We start from the raw sequence: 23324 nt of genomic DNA on the forward strand, positions 1-23324 counted from the left end.
GAGAGACAATATCATATTTGAATTTGAGAAAATTTGAATGTGAAGCTAAAATGAGAAGGAATGAGACATCGAGTTCTTTTAAAGAATGGAGATGGACAAATTTTTTAAATTAAGGAAAACTTGCCTATTAAGAACTCTCAGTTTTCCTTGCTTTTTTAAATCAATTCTTAGTTTAATTAAAACACATTTTTTTATCAATTGATTTCAATCCTGGTTTTATTTTTAAAATCCATTTTAAGTTATTTAATAACCGGCCACCTAATCCTAATTTTCACCACCTAATTTTAGAATAGATAATTATTTTAATATTTTATTATTAAACACTCTAAACTTATTTCCGGTATCTGGTTTTAATATCTAGTCCTTTACCTGATTCTACTAACCTAGTTTTTAAGATGTGACAAATATACAAGTCAAATTTGTCAATCTATAAAAACATGTATTGATTGTTTTACTTTTAGAATCAATGTTCCAACAATCTTCCCTTTTGATATTTTGATAAACTCTACAAAAAAATTATTAGTCTCGTATAAAAAATAAACTAGATAGTTAATAACACAATCATCAAGCATATGAGTAAAATTGTGCATTTTAAACCATAAAAAAGGAGTATGTAGAAACATCAAGCATCTAGCTTATTACAAGACATAAAATAAAACAAAAGTTTGGAAGTTTATGAAAAGCCAACTCTAAATTGTAGTTGCTAGTGTCATTTCCAATTATTTAGTTCTCCCATTTTCTAACAATAATGTCAAAGGACTCACCAAGTGTTGTTTTTCAAGTCATAGAGAAACCTTCATCTTTTAAATATCTTGATTAATAGAAACAATTTCAATTATAAGAATATCAATTACCAAGTGTTGGTAATTATCTTGAGTAATTATCCTACAAAATATGTCATAAAAAATTGTCTTTATAACTTAAAATACTCTAATCAAGATAAGGATAATGATATGGATAAGAATCTTCAGCAATCAAACTCTACCCTTCTTTTTCATGTTAGTCGAATGGATGACGATAATTAATTCATATTCTAGCACGAAATTCTCCTCATTTGCCAGTTTGACTATATGCAACCAAGACTCATGAAATAGTTAAACATGCCAACCAAAGAACTTTGACTACACCATAAATGTTGTTATATTTATCGTTTGAACAAGAAATGGAAGTTTCCAACACTTGGATTTTCCAATGTTGATTATGTGGAAAGTACATAGGTGTTCCTTTGTTGCATCATTGGGTCACGAAGGATGCGTATGGATATATTATCAATCAAGTGAAGGATAAGTTAGTTGGATGAAAATCACGTACACTTTAGCTAATAGGAAGGAATATGCTTGTGAAGTCAATTTTTGCTGCATTCCATCTTATGCTATACGAACAATGAATTTTGAAAGGCATGTGTGTGGATATTGATAGAATTATTAGAAATTTTATTTTGAGTCATTATGATGTTGAACGATGCATTAATTTAATCAAGTAGGATGCTAAGTCTCAAGCTTGGTTTGCACACAACATATTTTATTAACAAGTATTTTCTTATGAAACTCGGATTCCAATTGATCCAAAATTAATATAATCCTTTTCAAGTTTTAAAGCCAAATTATAAGTGGAAGGAAAACATTGTGTTTTGCCTATATTTGAATAGTTTCTCTAGATTATGGAAAGGTATCTCTACAATTTGTGGAGCAATTTAAGATGGCATAATTTGGAATCTTGGGAATGGGAAAACCATTGACTTTTGGACGGATAAATGTGATATGAGTCTCAATGCCCAATTTTAGGCCCATGGATGTGATGAGCTTACACTACCTCAAGGCCCAACAATAAGGTTAAAGGTCAAGCAAATCAAACCAATATTCAACCAAAGCCAGTATGTGATGATGAATCTTTTCAAGGAAACCAAGAATGATACATGCACGGAACGGGTGAAATGTATTAAAGTCAATTCAACCAAGCTGTCAATTTTCAAGCTGAAAAGATTAGTCAACTTGTGACAAATTTTTGGATGGGATCCAGGCATTTCTGGATTAAGATGTCTTCATAGCGTTTGAAGATCTATATCTTAGCTTCGAAACACACTTTGAATCACTCGATTTTGAGTTCGGGAACTCAAGTTATGACCGTTTTAGTGAAGATCGTGTGAACAAAATTTCTTGACGGGATTATGACAGGAATTACGAGTTTTAAGCTTTTTATTCGAGTTTAAATCATATTAGGTTTGAGTTTTAGGATTAATTTTTATTACATATGAGTCCAATATTGTATTTATCAGCTTTTATTATTTTATTATTTTTTATTCCAATTTTTTTATAATTATTAAGTATTTTAAGTTATTTAGGAGTTTTATGCCAACAAGAAAATTTAGTTTAAAACTACTTCTTGTTTAGGTTAATTAGATTTCTAATATACTTAAGAGTTTTATTTATATTTATTTAGCTAGCCTAGATAAAGGACTTTTCATTGTACACAAAAGAATCAATTCATTATTATTTAACAACTTCTCTTTTGAGTTTTTTTTAAGAAGAGCTTTAAAAATCTTTTATGTGGGAATCATCTTCAAACTTTTTCTTGCTAAATTTTCTTTCTTTGAGGAGAAATTAGAGTCACTTGAAGGAGGTTGTAGGTTCTTCTTATTTCCAAGGCTCCTTAGGACTTCTACACGCCACGTTTTATCTTTTCCATCTATCTTCTTTACTTTCGTCTTTATTGTTCTAATATTTGATTTATTGTTTTACTTTATTTATCTTAGTTATTTATTTTAATTGTTTTATCTGACTTGGATTCGGTTACGTTTTAGGTTGTGTCAAAATTCAAGTTTCTTTCTAAACGTCTAGAGCCCTAAGTTAAATCCGCAACTTGGACAAACTTTACTATCCTGTTCCACACACTCATCCATCCATTTCATCCGTATCAAAATGGATAGAAGTTGAGTACCCATTTTTCATTATGTTCAGCAAGTAGAGAACTTGTCTAGTTCATTTACATCAGTTATGTCTATGATAGTAGATGATTGTTCATAGAACTGGAGTAAATTTCAATATTTAGTTCCCAAGGATGTTGTTTTGAAAATTTCTACTACCTTGCCCTAATCGAATATGAGATTGATGATACACCAAGCTGATGTTGTGTGATAGCCCGAAATAGGGCCTAATCAGAACAATGGTTTTGTAACCACAAATTCGAAGTGAAATAGTTTAATTTTATAAATTTTTATTAATTACCGATTGATTGAAATATTGTGTGAAAATATGGATAGGAAATTTTAATGATTTAGTGCCTAATTGAATTTTTAGGACTAAATTGAGAAAAAAGTCAAAATGTGACTAATTAGTGATTAAAGGACTTAATTGAATTATTGCATGAAATTGGAAGTGTTTATGTGACAAATATACCATAAATTAGTGTTATGGACACATAAGGGTAATTCTAGAAAAATATCTAAGTAAGTGGGTCAAGGGCATTTTTGTCAAAATTGAATAAAAGACAAAATAAGATGAAAACAAGTGTTCATCTTCTTCAAAAATTAAAGAGCTTGCTGCTGAAAATTTCATGTCCCAATAGCTAGGGTTCTTGATTTTTCTAAGCTCAATTGTAAGTGATTTCTTGCCCTGTTTTTAATTATTTTAGTATTTTTATGCTTATTGAAGCTTGAATTTCATGATTCTACCATTTATTTTAAATGGAATTAAAGTTTAAAAATTGACCCATTCATGATATAGTTGTAATTTTATGAGTGATGATAGATAATGAATGTTTGAAGTGCTAATTACGAGTTTTACTAGATGAATTTCGATAAAAATGTTGAAAAATGACTAAATTGTGAAAGATAGTAAAGTGTGCATAAAGTTGTGATTTTGTGAAATTGAGGGCTATTATAAGCATGAAATATGATTTAGTGAGGTTTGAAATTTAAGAAATTTAGTGAATTTTATTTTTACAAGCTTTGGGACGAAAGTGTAATTTTTGAAAAGTTATGGGAAAAATGTAAGTTTGCCAAAGTATTGTGTATGAATTGTATTTGAATGGAATGTTGATAAAATATATTAAATTGTGTTAATATAGATCAAGAAAGAAGAAATAGTAGAAGTGATCGGGGAAAAGAGAAGGTTATCGACTAATTTACGAAAATAGTCGTTTTGCATCCGAGGTAAGTTACGTGTAAATAATAGCAATATATTTTTATAAATTGTGAATTATATTTGATATGTGAATTAATATTGAATGTGGAAGGAAAATTGTTCATGAATTATTCAAGTAATAAAGTGTTTAAAATAAAGTGTTAAGCGTAAATTCCCGGTTGAACTTAGGAATAGAAGTGGATATAAGTGACATGTCACTAGAGACCAGTGTTACAGTGTTACAGTGAGTCCCGGGTGCTGGGTGATCTAGCATGTGTTGCAGATACCTGAGAGCTTGTATGAGTAAGCCCGTGGACATTTTCAGTGTTATTGATCAGTGGTAGCTTCGGCTACAATTCAGTGGTAGCTACGGCTCCATATCAGTGGTAGCTTCGGCTACATTTCAGTGGTAGCTACGACTACGTATCAGTGGTAGCTTCGGCTACATATCAGTGTGGCACTCATGTGCTAATTCTCTACGTATCCGTATATATTCCGAGTGTTCAACATGATTAATAATGAGTTAAAGTGAACATGAAATGAAGTGTGTATGCAGGTACATTTGAAAGAATGAGCATATGTGATAAAGGTTAAGTGTATAAATGTATGTGCAAGTGAATTGGTAAGATTGTACATGTGTAAGTGATTGGAATTGCTAAGAAATGTATTGATTAGTTATATGTTAAAAATGTTAATTATTAAATGAGTACTTATTGTTTAAATGTAACTTACTAAGCTATTAGTAGCTTACACCTTTCTTTCTTTCCTTTGTTTTATAGTGTTTTGAGCTTGCTCGAATTGGGGATCGTCAGAGCCTTGTATCACACTATCAACAAACTTCTCGGTATTATGTGATTTCAAAACATTTAAAGTTATGGCATGTATAGAGACTTATTCATTTTGAGTATGTTCATATGATATGGCTAAAGATTAGCTATTGAAATGGTTAGTAAAGAATATGTTTTGCTGTTATGTATGCTTAAATGGTAATGAAAACAAAGAAACTATAAAAGAGTAAAAATTTTGCAAAGAAGCAATTTTTGGACAGTAGCAGTGATGTGAATTTGAAAAATCACAAAAAATAGTATAAATGGAATTAGAGAGTGAATGATATACAGGATTAAATCTTATCAAGTCTATTTTTACATGAAAGAAACAGTGTAGGCAAAGGAATTTTATATTTTGAGATATTTGAATTTTAGTGAAACAGGGTCAGAATGGTTTTTGAAGTCCTCTGTTTTGACTTTATAAAATCATTGAAAATTGTATAGAAATAATTATGAGTCATAATTTATATGTATAGAATCCTTAGTGAGTCTACTTTCTATAGAAACAATCGGAAACACCATATGAAATCTGTACATTGTGATAATTTATTTTTAGTGAGTGGTGGTTAGAACCATCAGACAGTGAAATAGGGGGTCTTCAATGAATAAACTGTACTAATTGGTTAAACAAAAAATTCTAAAAATTTTATGGTAAAAATATACATGAGTCTAGTTTCAGGGAAAATTTACGGATTTAAATTTCTAGTTTCGTAACTCGAGTTATAATTAAATTAGTGACAGTTGTGCAAGTGGACAGTTTTGTTGTGAATAGTGAAATTAATTCTAAAAGTAAATTTTTATGCTCCGAACTACTAAGTTAAGTTAGATAACGCCTCATGCTCGACTCCGGCAACGGTCTCGGGTAAGGGGTGTTACATGTTGGGTTGAAAAGAGAAGCTCCACAGTGAAGTCTGCTTACAGATATTTAATTTACCAAACAAGGATCCACAATGGGGTTAATTTGAAATATCTAGGATTTCAGCGAGTTAAAGCTTCCTTATGAATTGTTTGTAAGGGTAAAATTCTCACGAATTTGGAGAGGTATAGAAGAAAACTCATTGATAATATGAATTGCCCTTTTTTGTTACAATTGTGTTGAGGATATTGATCAAGTCTTAGAACATGTTTGTATGCCTTTTGGCATTTGGTCTAAGTTAGTTAAGCATGAGAAATTAGATGAATTTCTTCGCTTGGGTATCATAAGTTGTGCTTTTAGGAACCTAAAGAGGCTAGATTATTGCTTGGAGAACGCAATTTGGATTCTGTTGTTGGGGACTGTGGAAATGTAGATGTAAGTGTACTTTTTACTAGAATTTTGTAGAGAAAGAAGGGGTTTGATAGTGAACTGTATGCCTTTTTTATGAACTAAGGGATTTTGTGCTTTTCGATGTTAAAATTTTAGTGGTTCTAATGGAATGTGATTCATTGAAATGTGATTGATGAGAATATTCTTACTGGGAAAGTTATTTTACAAGGTTTAGTATACACTAGAAAGTATTGATTAAAATCCTAGAAAGGTTACATTAAACATCCAACACATCCTTGAGAATGTAAGGTTACTTTACAAAATTACCCTTATTAAGGAAAAATAATATTAATGTATTTTAACATTTTTATTATTAATAAATATTTGAATAAAATATTTAATAATATTTACTATTAACAAATATTTAAATTAATCTACAAGATATGATTTTTTTTCATATTTTAATCGAATCCATTATATAAATACATTAAAAAAAAGTTGCACATTAACTCAAGATTGTGAATATTTACGGCTAACAATTTTTTCTTGTATTACATTCAAGGTATAAATTCAAGTATATAGCTTGAAACTATTTTGATACTAATTCTTTTAAAATGGTAGTTTGATTTTGATGTATGACATTTTTTCAATAGCCATTAGATTTTCAATTTTTAACACAAAGGAATTTTCTTGTAAGTTTTGTTAGGGTCACATGTCATATATCTTTCTTGGTGAGAAAATTAGGCAATGAACTAGTTTAAAATTTGAATTTGAGATTCGGTGATACCAATATTATTGTTGGAGTAATGAGATATCGTCTATGAATAGGCTTGGTGTGCACACAAATACTTAATTCTACATGTCTTAAGTTTTTTGTGCTAGAAAACATAATAAAATATAAATATTTACTTTAAAAAAAACTTTGAAATAATGAATCGAAGTTGTATAGGTAACTTTTTTCTTTTTATGTTGGATAAATTAATTAGTCCCCTAAGCATAAAGAAAATAAAAGTTAATTGTCTAAATAATTTCTTTTTATTTCCCATCTAGAGGAAAAGTAATTTTTAACCACTTTCCATTTTTTGTAGGAAAATAACTCTCAAGACAAAATACTATATCCCTTGGAGATGATCAAGTAGGATGGATACAAGGTTTAGGAGGATGGTGTTGGGGTGCTTTTGAGGGGCTTGGACAAGCTTGGGACGTCAGGATTGAAATGTTACGCAACAAGGAAGAAAGGAGTTGGCTCAATTTGTCCAATTAAAGTTGAACATATTTACAGAAGGGCAATCTCAATAGTTTGGCGTCAAGGACTCTCTCCTTTGGGTGTTTGGATTTATACAAACCTCCTCATAGTGTTGGAACTACTCGATGATATTAGTCAAGTAGTTTGACAAAGGTTATGCTATATGTTTAATGTTATTTATCTTTTAATTTCTGTTGATCAAGATTTTCATTTTTCTTTAAAAGTTACTTGAATTTTGAAATCCTAAAAATGGGATTTATACATTTCCATGGATGGAAATAATAAAGTTCAACTTAATTGCATTGCGTAAAGTAAGATTAGACTAATGGGTATCCAAAGATCCGACTTAAGATTTAATATTAACATTCAGCAGGAGCTAGGTTGATGACTCTGCCCATTGTTTTAGTAATACTGGGAGTCCAACAACTAGCAGCAAGCACTACAAGGTCTTATTATCTTAGATAGGTAGCGCCAATAAATAAGTGGAGTTATTTAGCGGGTGGGGGCAGATTTAGGTCATTTGAGACCTTGCTTCCCTTCTCGGCACTCCGCAGCGAACAGACCAGGCGGATATTTGCCGTAAAGGTTGATGTAGCTGAACATGGTGGAAGCACAATCGGTTGTCAAATCATTGATCTGTTTTGCATAAGGGCATGCGAATTTCTTGAACGCTGCACAACAGCGATTTGCTGGGTATTTGGGCCCTTTGCATTCGCTCGTTATGATCGTATAATTCAGGAATTCAAACTCAATAGGACAAGCTGCGCAAGATTAATTAAATAAATATCATATTTACACAAGTTGTAATTTAATGTTTAACTTGATATATATACATTTATACACATTTAAATAAATAAATATATACATTTATTTTCATATCATATTAACATAATTGTTTGTGTATGTAATATATCAATATAAAATGATGTTAATTTGTGAAAATTGAATTAAATAAGAATTTCATGTATAAAATTGTATAAAATCAATGTTCATAAAAATTCATGTATAATTATAATATTTATCCCTAAAACTACAATGATCTTCCATAACATGAGCGAATCAAATCTAAGAATTTAACACTATGTTCGGGTATATCGTTGTAAAGGAAAAGAAGGGTAAAAGGAAGATGAAGTTGCGTAGATAGTTAAAATTAATAAAAGTAGAGTTTTGTTTAGTGAAGAGAATGATTGTATGTAATAATTGTATTTGTAAAAGATTAGTAGCATAAATTGAGTATTTTACAGAAACATCACTCTCTTTTTTCCAATTTTTGTAGAAAGTAAGAATATTCCTTTGCTTAAATGAAAAAAAATCCAAATATTTTACCTTACTTTAAAAAATATTAAATTGGTAGATGGGTACAAATTGTTGGGATAGAAAGAAAAGGTCGAGTAGAAAGGAAGCAGATGGCGGGTTGTAGAAGCGAGAGAAACGGAGTCACCATCTGCATCAAAACATTAAGACAAACTAAAACATCACACCATCTAATGTATCTGATACAAGTTGAGATGAATACCAGAAATGGAAGTAGAAGCAGCAGCCATAACTATGAGAATTGCCAAATAAGACAACAACCAATTTCTCTCCATTCTTTCTTCTTCTTCTTCTTCTTCTTCTTCTTAGCCAAACTAGTTCAATACTAACTGGTTGCTAGTTAGAGATGGTTAAATGCGGATAACACTGCTTTGATGACTCAAAAGCAATGCCTTCATTTTATGGAAGACTTGACACAGTCAACATGACCTAAGTCTTTGCATACAAGTGGCTGTCATTGTTTTACCAAAATTTTTATGTTCAATACAAAATAATTTATTGATTAACTAAAAATAATTTTATTTTACTCTAAATTAATTTACTCTTTTAGAAAACGTTGGTCATTTTTCGAAAAATAATTCCTTAATGAGAAATTTTATTTTTATATAAAAATTAAATTGAATCAAATATAATATTATTATATTAATAATAAATTTTTATTTTTCTAAAAAATACTAAAATATTAATATAAAATATTATAATGTTCAATATTATTAAAAATCCATACTTAATTATTTATATTTAATAATATAAATATTAATAAATTATTTAACATTACAATTTTATTTTAATAATAGATTTTAACAACAATAATTTTAAATTTTAAATAATATAATATATTATTGAAAACTATTTATATTAATAGTTTAATAATAAAAATATATTATATTTTATAAATATTTAATAATAAATATTTTATATGTAAAATATCAATATTTTAATTTTTTGAAACTAAATTCAGATTGAGCTTTATTAAACTAAATTTAAGAATACATAACATGACCCAGACTAATAGGAAAAACAAATGCAAAAGGCCCAGAAGTAAAACTTTGAGCCAAAAAAACAAAATAAAACAAATGCTAGAGTCCAAACCTTATAGCAAGCAATTAAAAGAGGCCCGAAACTGAAGTATCGGCCCTAAAAATTCAAAAACAAAGTAATAATAATCAGAAGACTCTAGATCCTAATTAATGACACCGCAATTTTGCCCAATCAGAAAAATGATTCGTTCCCGTCTTATCAAATCATCTGCCATTTCTTCTGTGGGACGTTTTCAAATTCCAATAGAGGCCTTTTCACCGAACCTTTTGAGTTCCACATTTCAGCCTCTCTATTCTTTCTCCTCCATTTCACCTTCAATCTAGTTCTCTCGTCTTTTCTTTTTCCTTCAAATTCTCAGCATACTCAAGGACTCTTCCTAGCAGGTAAATCTCGTCCTTCTTCTTTAATGTCTCCGTTGCTAATGTATGTGCCAGGCTATTTGCTGTTCTTGGATGTGCTCAAAACAATATTTTTTAGATTTAGCCAGTAGCTGATGAATATCTTGGATATAACTTTTTATCTTGCACTTCTTTATAATTGATAATGCATCCCCTTCAATGATGATATTTGACCATTGCATGTATATACCAATTTGAGTTGCTGTCCGGCAAGCAATTGCTTCGGCAGCAAAAGCTAATGCGACTTGGTGATAGATCTCTATGAATGATAAGAGAACGTTTCCTTCACTATCCCTAGCCACAATCCCCATAGCCGATTGACACAGATTCCCATCATATGCTGCGTCAAAGTTAATCTTCACAAACTGACCAGGTGGGTGTTTCCACTTTCTAACTCCTGTTAAAATCTTTGGTACTTTTTCTTCAATCCTATTAAGTTCAGAAATGTATCTCTTAATAAAACTTGCAATCTCTTTCCCATATTTGTTGGCCTTCTCATGAACTCTCTTGTTCCTTTCTCCCCTGATTGCCCAAAGAGCACAACAAAAGATCCTGCACCGAGAGGGGGTATTCTGTTCAAAAACCCAGGTGAGCCACTGTATAAATTCCATATGAGATACTTGTAATAACTCCGAGAATGATAACTCTTTCCATACTAATATTACATCAGGACACTCACAGAATAGATGATTCGTGGTTTCTACTGCTCTTCCACACCTAGAACAGATTATGTTGTTTAATAGCCTTTTGTGCTGCAAGTTAACCCATGTTGGTAGATAATTCCATGATATTCTCCAAACTGTAATTTTTAACTTAGAAGGTTAGATTAAGAAGCCAAAGATTTCTGTAAAATTTCCTATACTCGTTTTGTAAAGCATAAGCTCTAGGATCAATTTCAATGCCTTGTAATAGTTTATAGGCACTCCGCACCGTGAATTCTCCCGAAGACTCCCCCTCCAGGTCAGAAAATCATTGTGAGGCTCTTTTGCTAACGAATGCGGAGAATCTTCTCAACTACCTCCACTGGAAAGTTAGAATCTACCAACTCTTTTTTCCATTTTTTGTTGATATCATAAATTAATTTTGCAACTTCAAAGTCGCGCAAATTATTAATATGAGATGATAATCTGGAATAATTCAAATCTAGTATCCAACCATCATTAATAACTGATATTTCAGTACCTTTCCCCACTTTCCAGCATAGTCCATCTGTTAGAATGCCTTTAGTTGCCCATATACTCTTCCATGTGAAAGAACTATTACTCCTTAGGCGCGAATTTAAAAAATTCGTTTCTGGAAAATATTTAGCTTTTAATACTTGTGCAACTAACAAATTAGGATTATTTAGGATTCTCCAACCTTGTTTAGCTAATAAGGAGACGTTAAAACTAGACATAATCCTAAAGCCCATTCCTCCATCTTCTTTGGATCGACACATACACTGCCATTTACACCCATGAATTCCTTTTTTCCCCTGCGCCTTTTTCCACCAGAAATTAGCAAAGATCCTTTCCAGTTCTCCACATAGGGAATTAGGAAGAAGGAAAGAGGACATGGCGTAGGTTGGAATAGCCTGAAGTATTGATTTAATGACTATTTCCTTGCCTCCTTGTGATAATAATCTGGTACTCCAACCTTTAATTCTGGAATTGACCTTATCTTTTAGATTTTGAAACGACTCCTTTTTACGTCTACCAACCACATTAGGAAGACCTAAGTACTTTTCCATATATGTTGACCCTCTTACCCCTAAGCTTGTTAATACTTCACCTCTTTTTTCTATTGATGTATTCGAAATGAAAAAATCGTAGATTTATCAAAATTAACACACTAGCCAGAACATTCTTCATATTCTTTTAGAATTCCTTTTAGCAACCTTGCTCCCTTATTTGTTGCTTCATCGCACAGTATGCAATCATCTGCAAAAAGTAAATGTGAAATCCCTGGTCCTTTCCTACTTGCCTTTGCTCCTTTTATCAGACCCTCTTTCATTGCCAATCTCATTAATGCTGAAAGTCCCTCACTACATAATAGAAATAGAAAGGGGTTAAGGGGGTCCCCTGACACAACCCTCTAGAAGATTGAAAAATCTGTCCCCTTCTTCCATTAGTATTGACTGCGTAAGTTGTTGTAGTAATGCATTTCATAATTAAATCAACCTATTTTGTTGCAAAACCCATTCGCAACATAACTTCCTTAAGAAAGTCCCACTCGACCCTATCATAGGCTTTGCTCATGTCAAGTTTAATTGTCATATATTCTTTTTTTCCTATGCATTTTCGTTGAAACATGTGTAGGATCTCGTAAGCTAGTAAAATGTTATCAGAGATTAGCCTACCTGGGATAAAAGCACTTTGCGTCACATCAATACATCTTCCCATAACCTCTTAAAGTCTATTGGCAATTGTCTTAGCCATAATTTTGTAGAGAACCGTACGTAAAATTATAGGTCTGAATTTTGTTAAGTTTGTAGGGTTCTGGGTTTTTGGAATCAGTACAATATTAGTTGAATTCAGAGGGCCAAAATTTTTATTGTTATTTAAAATTCCTAGACAGAAAGTAATGACTTCCTTACCTGCCAATATCGTTGAAAAAATAGTGCTGGAAATCCATCAGGTCCTAGTACTTTAGTTGGCTACATTACTTTCAAAGTTGAATACACTTCTTTCGTAAAATTTGACACTAAAACTTCATTCATATTTGGCGAAATTTTTTCCTCAATGTCTGTTAAGAGATGAGATAGCTCTCCCACTCCTTTTGACATAAATAACTCCTAAAAGAATAAAGCAGCAGCTTCACTGATCTTATTTACTTCAGTAGCCTCTCCTCTTCCGTCTAATTGTAGCTTCGATATAGTGTTTTTTCTACGAAATGAGGCATACTTATGGAAAAAAGTTGTATTCTTGTCCCCTACTTTAAGTCAATTCGCCCTTGCCCTTTGTTCCTGTAACAGCTCGATTTTGGGCCTAGTCGAAACAGTAATTTCGGGACCACAAATTTGACGAGGAAAAAAATTTATTTTTATTATATTTTATGGTCTAAGATTTTATGGAATGATTTTTTAAAAAAAAATTTCGAAAATTTCGACGTTTGGGCACTAAATTTAGTAAAAAGGACTAAATTGTAAAAAAAGCAAAAGTTGAGTTCTATATGTTAAAAGTGTTCAATTGTTATGAAATTTTAAATTAGAAGTCCTTAAATGAAAATTATACCATTTTTTAATTTTTTGGACAAAAATAGACATGAGATAAGTGAAATAGGGTATTTTTAAGTTGGGGGCATTTTGGTAATTTAGTAATTAAAAGAATTAAAAAGACCAAAATAACCAAAAATTTGTCCATCTTCAAGCCTTGGCTGAATTTCACAAGGGGGAGCCATAGTTAAGGTTTTCAAGCTTCCAAGCTTCATAATAAGTGATTTCAAGCCCTGTTTTTAATGTTCTTTACGTTTTTAGAGTCCCGATAACTTGATTTAGCTTATTCTAGTTATAATTTAACCTACGGTTTATATTTGAAAAAATAACCATAGGTGAAATATGTTTAGTTTGATGTTTTATGGTAAAATATGAAGATTGAAATTATGTTAAACAACTTTTGCTAAGCAATTTTAAGTGAAAACAAGTAAAACGACATAATCGGTAAAAATACCTAATGTTTATAAGTAAGTGTTAGAGTGGGAATTCGATGTTGGCATAGAAGGGAAAAATGTTCAGTATGTCATAATACATAAGAATAAGGGATGAAGTTTAATTTACGAGTTTTGGGGCATAAATGTAAATATGTAAAATTTAGGGGAAAATTGTAATTTTTCCAAAGTTTGGGTCAAGGACTGTTTTGATAAATGTAAGTATTAAATAAGTCAAATGTGTTATTATAGGTCAAGAAAGAAGTGGAATCGACCTTGATCGGAGAAAAGAAAAGATTAAAGACTAAATTGCTAAATTTTTGTATTGTTGCACCAAAGTAAGTTCCCTGTAAATAATACAATATATTTTTATAAATTGTGAATTATATTTGATATGTGAATTAATATTGAATGCGAAAGTAAAATTGTTCATAAATCATTCAAGTGATAAAGTGTTTAAAATAAAGTGTTAAGTGTAAATTCTCGGTTAAACTTAGGAATAGAAGTGGATACAAGTGACATATCACTAGAGACCAGTGTTACAGTGTTACAGTGAGTCTCAGGTGCTGGGTGATCTAACATGTGTTGCAGATACTTAACAGCTTGTGTGAGTAGGCTCGTGGACATTTCTAGTGTTATTGATCAGTGGTAGCTTCGGCTACATTTTAATGGTAGCTATGACTACATATCAATGATAGCTTCGGCTACATTTCAGTGGTAGCTATGACTACGTATCAGTGGTAGCTTCAGCTACATATCAGTGTGGCATTTATGTGCTAATTATCTACGTATCCGTGTATATTTCGAGTGTTCAACGGGAAGTTGACTAAGTGAAAATACATGAGATCATGTAACGATTAAGCGTAATTGAAAGATGAATATATGTGTGAAATTGAATTGAATAGTGATCGAAAGTGAAAAAGTGAAATTGTGAAATAGTAGAATTAGTAACAAAATAGTTTTGGACAAAAACAGTTGTGTGAATTTGCCATAAATGGTCGAAATCGAATTAAGTGGATAAGATATGAAATGAAAGCTTAATGAGTCTATTTTTACATAAAAAAATAGAGCAAGCAAAAGACTTATAAATTTTTATATATTTTAAGTTTAGTGAGACAGGGTCAAAATGAGTTTGGAATCCCCTATTCTGACTTTGAAAAATTGTTAAAAATTTTATAAAAATAATTACGGGTTAAATTTTATGTGTTTAAAATCTTGAATGAGTTTATTTTCAATTTAAATAAACATAAGTACCATCCGAACTCTGTACAGTGAGATAATTAATTTTTAGTGAATAGAGGTCAGAATTGTCGAGTAATGAAATAGGGGAAAATTTAAAAAATAAACTGTACTTATTGGTTAAGCTAAAAATTATGAAAATTTTATGGTAAAAAGATATGTGAATTCAGTTTCAGGTAAAATTAACGGATCTTAATTTGGAGCTCTGTAGCTCCGGATAAAAATAATTTAGTGACTCTGACTGGGATAGACAATTTTGAATATACATGTGAGTGAATAGTAAAATTATAGAAAATGTTATTTATAAGAGTGTTATGTACATTAAGGATGTGGAATGAAGAGGAGAAAGAGGAAAAATAAAATATATGAATAATTTGTATATAAATTGGTCATATGCCGATTATATTTGATAAATGTTGAATTAGAAATGACATAATGTTTCATTTCAATTAGTTATTATGAATTGAATTGTAAATTCATATGGATGAAACCAAACAATTATTTGTTAGTATTATGCATGACATAATGTATTATTCTATATATATATTCATGGTTGAATTATGATTGTTGAGAAAGATAAATTGGAAAGAAAGTTCAAATTGAGTAGAACGCAGGGTTGAGTACTTTCGTTCAGTGATAAAGACGAATTGACGAAAAATACCATGGATGGACCATGGCAATAAGTGATATGTAATTTTGTGTAAGACCATAATTGGGCTATGTCATCGGTATATGTTATGTGATTACGTGTAAGACCATAATTGGACTATGGCATCGAGAAAATAAAGTACTCAATTCTATAAGACATTCACTAATTTGACAAAGTTGGTAAGTGTTACATAGACTCACACTTAAGTGATAGATTTATTGTGATCGTTAAAGTTGAATTCAATTAAGTGATTTCACCAATTGGATATTGTATATGACAAGATGTGTTAGTGAATTACATATTTATGAAATGATATTTGAAGTTCAGTAAGTGATATATGAAATTAATATGAAAAGATTTATGATTGTTATTAGTATTGTTTCTGACGTAATGTGAATTCTTTGATGTTGAAATGATTTAACGAATTTATTGAGCACATGAATGAGTATGAGACTCATACGAGTTAGTATAGATATGTACATGTGTCTTATAAGCTTTGAAATGATAAGACTTGTGAATTGTGAATTAATCTGTGTGAAAGTATATGGGATAGATTAGCGAATCTTTATAAGATATTGAATATTTAATATATTACAATGGTTTAATAGGAAAAATATGACGATACGAGAATATGAAATGATACGGATAAATTCAGGTACTCGCGAGAAGTAAGTAATAATTGATAAATTCATATGATGAGAAAGTGAAGGATTATAAGTTCATATATGGCTATGAAATGAACAAATGGTGATAGCTATAAGGCTTGGATCGAATGAGTATATATATTGGGCCTTGTAAGCCTTAATTAGCGATTCGAAGATAATAATTTGAAAGTTTTAATCTGTATGAAATTTTATAACTCAGTTTAATAAGTTTATGTGTTTTGGTAATGCCTCGTACCCTATTCCGGCGTCAAATACGGGTAAGGGGTGTTACAATGTGACATCGCTAGATTCGGCCATAACGTTTAGGCCAAGTTTGGGGTGTTACAGTTCCCAATAAATTTCATCTCTATCAATTTCCATATTCAGGTGAACCTTAGTATCAATAATTTTTGCTATTGTATCATCATTTCTTTCTTCCTCCAGCAACATCTCAAGTTCCTTAGTAAGCCTTTTTTTTAACCCTTCTCGCCCTTTTTTAATTGATCTTGCCCATTTCTTTAAATTTGATTGTAGCTTTTCCAGTTTCTCCAATATAGTACCTGTAGATGATTCCAAAGATGCTTTAATTTCTCCCTCAAGAGACTCTTCCATGGTCCACCACACCTCAAATTTAAACCATGGACTCCCCACATAAGTGTTTCCACTTTTTGTATTAAGAAGAATTGGACAATGACCATGCATCTAATGAGTTAAGTGATGAAATTTTCCCGTTGGAAAAAGATTCCTCCATTTATCATTAGCCTTATCCAGTCTTTCTCTGATATTTGTTTCTGGCAAATCTCCCATTTCCTATGTAAACCAAAACCATGTATATCTTAAATCTTCTAATTGACATTCTTCTAGGGTCTCTCGAAATGCCTCTATTCGTCTTTCATCTCTTGGTAACCCTCCACTTTTCTCAAAAGAATACATAATTTCATTAAAATCCCCACTTACAAACCATGGGTACCTCTTATCTTGTCCTAATTTTCGTAGTAGATTCCAAGAAGCATTCTTATTACTGACATAAGGGGAGCCATAAAATCCTATAAGTCTCCACTCTCCATTACCATTCTCCTCCATAACCATTGCATCAATGTGATTCTTGGAGAAACTTCTTAAAGTAATTGTGATCTTTCCTTTCCATGCTAAACATAAATCACCTCGGGAACCTTTTACGTCAACATCAATCCCATTTTGAAAACCACAACTTCTTTTGACCTTTTCCATACATTGGTTATTTATTTTTGTCTCCATTAAAAAGACCATCTGGGGATTATGCTGCTTTAAAAAGTACCGCAGCCTTCTAACTATTCGTGGACTCCCCAATCCACGAACGTTCCAACTAATGCTTTTTATTGCGTTTGATCGGCTTGTCTCTTGGCAGCAGTCGATCCTATAAATAGTTGAACATCACTCTACTCCATAGCATTAATCATTGCTTCTGATAACATCTCTCCACATACCTTTTCTCCATCTTTTTTCAGCCTTTTAGTTCTGTCTTCATAGGCAGCTTCTACACTACAAATCTCAAATTCGTCTTCACAAGCTTTCCTCTTCCTAGTACAACTTTCATCCTTTAGCTGAGTCATCATTTGTACTGGAGCAATTCTTTTCCAACTTTCCTTTTTAGCTAAATTTAAATTATTAACATGTCTGCTCTTGGTGACAACCATCTGTTCATCTTTCGTGACTATAGATACTTCCTCATGTTTCTTCATCATCTTCTCTTCACCACTCGATTGTAGTCTCTCGTGCATCATCCCCTTCAAACTATTCACTTTTCCAGTTATTTTAACTTTGATCGCCTCCACCTCAAAACCACCTATATAAGAGCATTGAGCCTTAACCTTTTTTGAAAACTCATTAAATTTAATACTTTCCTTTCCGATTAAGTTTGATTCTGCTTTTAGTGCTAGCACGTATGGTGGATCCTCTCTGATTTTAATTTTTTCTACAGGATTCAACTCACTAAAATCTAAAAGGCCATGCCCCACCCTTCCACATCCAAAGCAAAACATTGGTAATTTCTCATACTTAAAAGAAATCCACCATTTATTCATATTATCCATTGAGACAAAAATACCTCGTCGAAGGGGTTTCTACACATTAAGGTTTATTTTAAGGCGACACCATTCTCCACTAATTTCAAATCTAAGCACCCCTCCAAAAGTGACACCTATGGCGTGTAATAGATCTTTTTCTTATTAAATTCTGGTAAACATGGACCTATCTTTAACCAAAACGGTGATGAGTTAAGCCGAATTTGAGATCTTTCAACCAATTGAATTAACCTATTAAATAAAATAAGAATTTTTCGGAACAGCCATGGTCTTCCCTTCATAATTAGCTCCAAATCTTCTTCTAACTCAAACACGATCAAAAATAAATTTTGCCCTGCTGTCTGAATCTCAAACTTCTTTTTTGTTTTCCATATGCTCTTCATCTGTGCCGTAAAATCTCCAGGTTGTAAAGCTTCTATGTCCAAATTGTACAAATCAAAGTTGGTTTCACACTCGGAACCACCTTCGACCCTTTGATAGATAGTTGAATAAGTTCTTCTGTTAGGAGGGAAATCTCATCCCTCTTCTCTCTACCGTCACCACCACTTTCCCCCATCCCAAGCCGCAGCAGTTACTGCCTTCTCTAGGACTCTCGGCAAAGTACTCTTGGTTTTTTTTAGAAAAGGAAGAAAAGTATCAATATTTTAATTATATAAATATAAGTGCATGTTTAAATTATGTGTAGCTTCATTTATTCCTTCAAATATTAATGTGTCACAATCCACTCTTATATATCTAATATATGTAATTTAAATTAAGTTTTAATTAGGTTCTATTTATTATTAAGTTTATATATGATATTAATTATTATAAAACAAATTTTCATTGTCAAAAGGAGATGCTACTATAATATTTTCTAACAAATATATTTAAGTGGTGCTTGTTTTAAACCTATCCATGAGTTGGGTGGTTGGCCTAGTTTAACTTGAGTGGGTTTGGGCATAGATTTTATCCCCTCAAGCCGGGTTGGTCCACCCCAATTTAAAATTAAATGTTTTTATTTTAAATTTTTTATAATATATAAATATTAATTTAACATAATATATTTTTATTATTTTATTATTTTTTTTAAATAGCGATATGGGCAAGTTGAGTCAGTCAGGGCTCGAGTCCGAGTATGAATTTTTTTAAAAAAAATTTTGAGCCATGGCTCAGCCCCACCCATGAATATGTCTAAACTTGTTTCACTAAGAACTAGTTTTAGATAATGATTTTAGGAAAATATGGTAAACAATTAAAAATATTTTACCCAAAATATTTTAAACACCAAAAAATATCAAATTTTTCAGAAAATTAATCCATCTTTCAAAAGTTATTTTCGGAAAGCTGTTTTTAATTTTTTTTTAAATAGAAATATTTATTAAATACAAATGTAAAACATAAATATATTTGGAGTAAGTATTGGGAGAGCATAGTTTTCCACTATCATCATACACATCCTTGTTTTCTTTTCTTCTGCCGCACAGCAGGTTGACAGTCCACCACCACTTCTTATAATAATCAGAAATTTTGATTGTTTTTCCTATTCAACTTATATAACTGAATATCAAATCCTGATTCTAACTTAGTAGCTCTATCTCGTATTCGCAATCATAGTGGATAGAGATATTGTTATTAGAGTAGGGAGGAAAACGGCATGAGCAGAACAAGATATGGACATGATAAACTACATTGAACTTGGAAATTAATACAATACATGACAGCATTTTGAAGTTCTAACAATATTAACTTCATGCTAAGATAAGGGAGAAGAGTGGAAGAAGAGGCAGATGGCTGAAATATCATCCATTGCAATGTCCTTCCTCTTCTTTTTCCAAGCCCGGACTGCATACTCCACTAGCTGCTTAGCTGCTTTCTGCTTGTCCGGTGTCGAAGATACTATTTGAACTGCTTCCTGATTGGATACAACATCCCATACCTGCAGAACAAAGCTTTAGTCACAGATCAACAGCATTGCCATTTTATCAACTTTATCAAACCCTTAGTTATATATGCATACCCCGTCGGTAGCCAGCACCACGAATTGGTCTCTGCAGGTTATATGTCTTTGTGTGACTTCTGGAACCGAAATAAGACCGTAATCTTTTATGCAGTAGTCCCCGAAAGCTCTCGACATCGCCAGCCCTGGTGACTCCTCATCAGGTAGCCAAACCCTGTGCACCCCTGGCTCATCATGCAGGCAGAAAACTCGACCTTTGCACTGAACTATTCGCTCGGCCTCCTCTGCAAGCAACATCAACCGAAAACATAAGGATTCTTAATGGCTTCTCTTTCCAACAGTTTTAGAGAGTGTGGCGAGAACTCACGAGGTAAATTCGGCTTGAAATCGACGGTAAGCTGAACAGGAACCAAGTTTCCATCATCTGATGTTGTAGCCAGAACAGCCCGAGAATCACCAATGTTGGCTACATATATGAGGTCACCCTGTCCAATATAAATGTCAAATTATTCTCAAATATCATGATAGTTGAAGCAAATACCCAGAGTATGCCATAATAAGAGCATAGTTTACCTGTCTGACAATTGTTAAGGCAGTTGTTCCACTGTAAAAGGAATCGATCTTCCTATGCTGCTCCAGCTCGTGATCAACTGCTGCACAAGTCCTCAGATAAGAATGCTTCCATATATGAAACCTCTGATGCTTTTTATCAGACTCTAAATCGATCTCCGGGTCGAGGGATGCCTGAGCTAGAGTTTCTTGCCAATTGCAAAGCAGCGATGAAGGCATTGATTCTCGAACCTTTTTGGCTACAAAATGACCCCATGGACCATGCCCATCAAATATGCCGCAAAACAACATGTCTGCTTGACATCCAAATTCCTATTCCGAGTAAACAAAAGCCACATTTATGAATCATAAAAGGGAGTCAATTTACAAGGTATACAAAGTAAACACTCAATGTTTTATACCTCCCATACAATGGCACAATCCTGGTTCACTCCTTTCCTGCCTCTCTTGGAGAAAACTGAGGCCAAATTGTTGGAACCATCGACATTTACAGAACCAGAAGACCTCAAAATCAGGTCATTTTTCTTTGCATCCTTTGCCATTGCCTCAGCAGCTTCTTTTCCATCACCATTCCCTGAATTTTTCCCTCTTATTGACCTTGCTAACCCATTGAACATGGAAGAAAATTGCCTCATTGTCTCTACCATTCAATACCCACTACCAAAAACAGAAAAAAAGAGCCTGCTTTCCTTATTGTAGATCCAAAGTCTGCCCACAGAAAACAAATAAATAGTGACATAAAGTTACAGACAAGTAAAAGAAGCCTTGGGAATATTTTCTTTTTCTAGTTTTTGTTTTCTTTAAACCCTTGCTCCAGACATAGTAGGTAGAAGGTTAAAAGAACATTGAACTTGAGTACTACAGTTAGCCAAGAAAAGACATAATCCGACTCAGAAAGGTAGGAATCTAACAATTTAATAACAGTAAAAAAATTAGAACCTGTTGTTAATGTGAAACACTTTACAGAGAATATTCATCATGACATGGAACTCTAATAGAAATTTGAAAGAGGCTAAACAAGTGCCGGCTAGTAAATAGATAAACTCAATACTTGAGGCTTAGCTGGCTATACCCCATCAACAGGTCTGTTTGGTTGCTGAGAGAGGATAATGGGAACAAAAGGGCAAACCAGAAATTGCAAAGTTGTAGTATGTTCAAGGACAGGTGAGTGGCCACTTGAAAAGTAAAAAAAAAAAGGGAAATCTAGAGTTCACTAGAACATCAAGTTAGTTGAAATTTCCCTTTATGGTAAAGGCAAAAACTAAAAGGAAGAGCTTTCTGTTTTTCCTTAGATAATATGATATATTTTCGATTTTCCAGAAAATCAAAGAAAAATAAAATTTAACGTGCAAAGTTACTGGAGTAACACGACTTTAAAATTTGCACATTAAATCGTAGTTCTAGTTTTTCTCTGATGATACCTATAAATTAATGTCGAGTACTAAGATTTGATAATAGTTTCATTCTCTCTCTCTCTCTCTCACAAATCCAGAAACCAGGCTTTTCTTTCACTTTCTCAGCAATCAAACAAGCCAGTCCAACCAGACAGAAAAAATGCACCAAGATCAAACCCAGAAAAATGGAAAAGAGAAGCTGTAATTAGACTGGGAAGCTAATGCAAGCAACGAGAATGTGATAACTTGATCTTTACGAGAAAAGCTAAGAAACTGAGAGGTAGAAGATGGAGAAGGATGAGAAAAGATGGGCATACTTAAAAAGAAAGAAAAATTCCTTCGTTTGGTTCTGGATTTTTAAGCTCCAATTCTTATCTGTGAAGAAGAATAAAGAAACAAAAGAAGCAGCAAGCTTTGTAGATGCAAAGTAGCAAGCACAAGCACTTCCATTTTTCTGTTCTAAGAACGTTAAAGTTAAAAACCCAGACTTCCTTCTTTGCCTTCCTTATCCGACAACATTTTTTTTGCCCTGCCCTTTTTCGTTAAACCTTTTATAAGCTCCTTTAGCTTTCTTTTGGTTTCCCTTTTTATAATATGAGGTTTGAATTTGGTTTATTTAGATACAGCTCATGATTTGGTGTGTTTTATAATTTATTCACATGCAATTCAAGCATTAATTTTTGAATAAAAAGATTACTAGAATTTAATTGTAGATTCTTGTGGAGTTTAATAATACTTTATTATATATATATTATAAAAATTGGAGGAAACATGAGAATGACAAATTTTGAATTTTGGTGTTGCTCTCTACAACATTAATCACATCTTGTATCATTTCAGTAGCATAAATATGATCATTAAAATTTAAGGTAAATTATAAAAATAGTCACTTATATTTGAAATGTTACGTTTTAGTCATTTACATTATCGTTCTGTTACGAAGTGGTCACTCTACCGTTAAATTCCGTTACCTCCCTAATGGCAATCCTACATGGCAGTCCAAATGAGT

The 23324-nt window shown here is 32.1% G+C and overlaps 2 protein-coding genes and 1 long non-coding RNA gene across 7 annotated transcripts; 1 reads left to right on the plus strand and 2 right to left on the minus strand.

Moving 5' to 3' along the window:
- Positions 1-7722: 7722 nt before the first annotated feature.
- Positions 7723-9166, minus strand: LOC121225021 (GPI-anchored protein LLG1). The gene is made up of 2 exons (XM_041108703.1): positions 8957-9166; positions 7723-8201 (listed from the first exon to the last, which is right to left on the minus strand). Exons 1-2 carry the CDS (start codon positions 9027-9029, stop codon positions 7957-7959), a joined length of 318 nt encoding a protein of 105 aa, XP_040964637.1. The 5' UTR covers positions 9030-9166; the 3' UTR covers positions 7723-7956.
- Positions 9167-9943: 777 nt separating this feature from the next.
- LOC121225022 (uncharacterized) lies at positions 9944-11289 on the plus strand. 2 transcript variants are annotated; one of them, XR_005922677.1, is made up of 3 exons: positions 9944-10566; positions 10730-10781; positions 10864-11289. It is a non-coding gene; the product is annotated as an uncharacterized lncRNA (long non-coding RNA). The 2 variants fall into 2 exon arrangements; XR_005922676.1 differs by having other exon boundaries at positions 9948-10566; positions 10730-11289.
- Positions 11290-19993: 8704 nt separating this feature from the next.
- Positions 19994-22993, minus strand: LOC107920566 (probable protein phosphatase 2C 73). Of its 4 annotated transcripts, none has more exons than XM_016850332.2 (6): positions 21861-22993; positions 21323-21629; positions 20925-21233; positions 20719-20836; positions 20412-20635; positions 19994-20330 (listed from the first exon to the last, which is right to left on the minus strand). In XM_016850332.2, exons 2-6 carry the CDS (start codon positions 21566-21568, stop codon positions 20148-20150), a joined length of 1080 nt encoding a protein of 359 aa, XP_016705821.1. In that variant the 5' UTR covers positions 21569-21629; positions 21861-22993; the 3' UTR covers positions 19994-20147. The 4 variants fall into 4 exon arrangements, with proteins under 4 accessions (XP_016705821.1, XP_016705820.1, XP_016705818.1 ...); XM_016850331.2 differs by having other exon boundaries at positions 22633-22961; XM_016850329.2 differs by having other exon boundaries at positions 21323-22993.
- Between the last annotated feature and the right edge of the window lie 331 nt (positions 22994-23324).

The sequence above is a fragment of the Gossypium hirsutum genome, chromosome D13, assembly GCF_007990345.1.
Source record: "Gossypium hirsutum isolate 1008001.06 chromosome D13, Gossypium_hirsutum_v2.1, whole genome shotgun sequence".
NCBI classification, from domain to species: Eukaryota; Viridiplantae; Streptophyta; class Magnoliopsida; order Malvales; family Malvaceae; genus Gossypium; species Gossypium hirsutum.

Excerpts from the sequence above, each read along its gene's own strand:
- LOC121225021 (XM_041108703.1), bottom strand. The coding sequence starts at position 9,029 with ATGGAGAGAAATTGGTTGTTGTCTTATTTGGCAATTCTCATAGTTATG. Across the intron at positions 8,202-8,956 it reads TGCTTCTACTTCCATTTCTG|CTTGTCCTATTGAGTTTGAA; the intron begins GTATTCATCTCA and ends AATCTTGCGCAG.
- LOC107920566 (XM_016850332.2), bottom strand. The coding sequence starts at position 21,568 with ATGGTAGAGACAATGAGGCAATTTTCTTCCATGTTCAATGGGTTAGCA. Across the intron at positions 21,234-21,322 it reads ATTGTGCCATTGTATGGGAG|GAATTTGGATGTCAAGCAGA; the intron begins GTATAAAACATT and ends TACTCGGAATAG. Across the intron at positions 20,636-20,718 it reads TTTCAAGCCGAATTTACCTC|AGGAGGCCGAGCGAATAGTT; the intron begins GTGAGTTCTCGC and ends TGTTGCTTGCAG.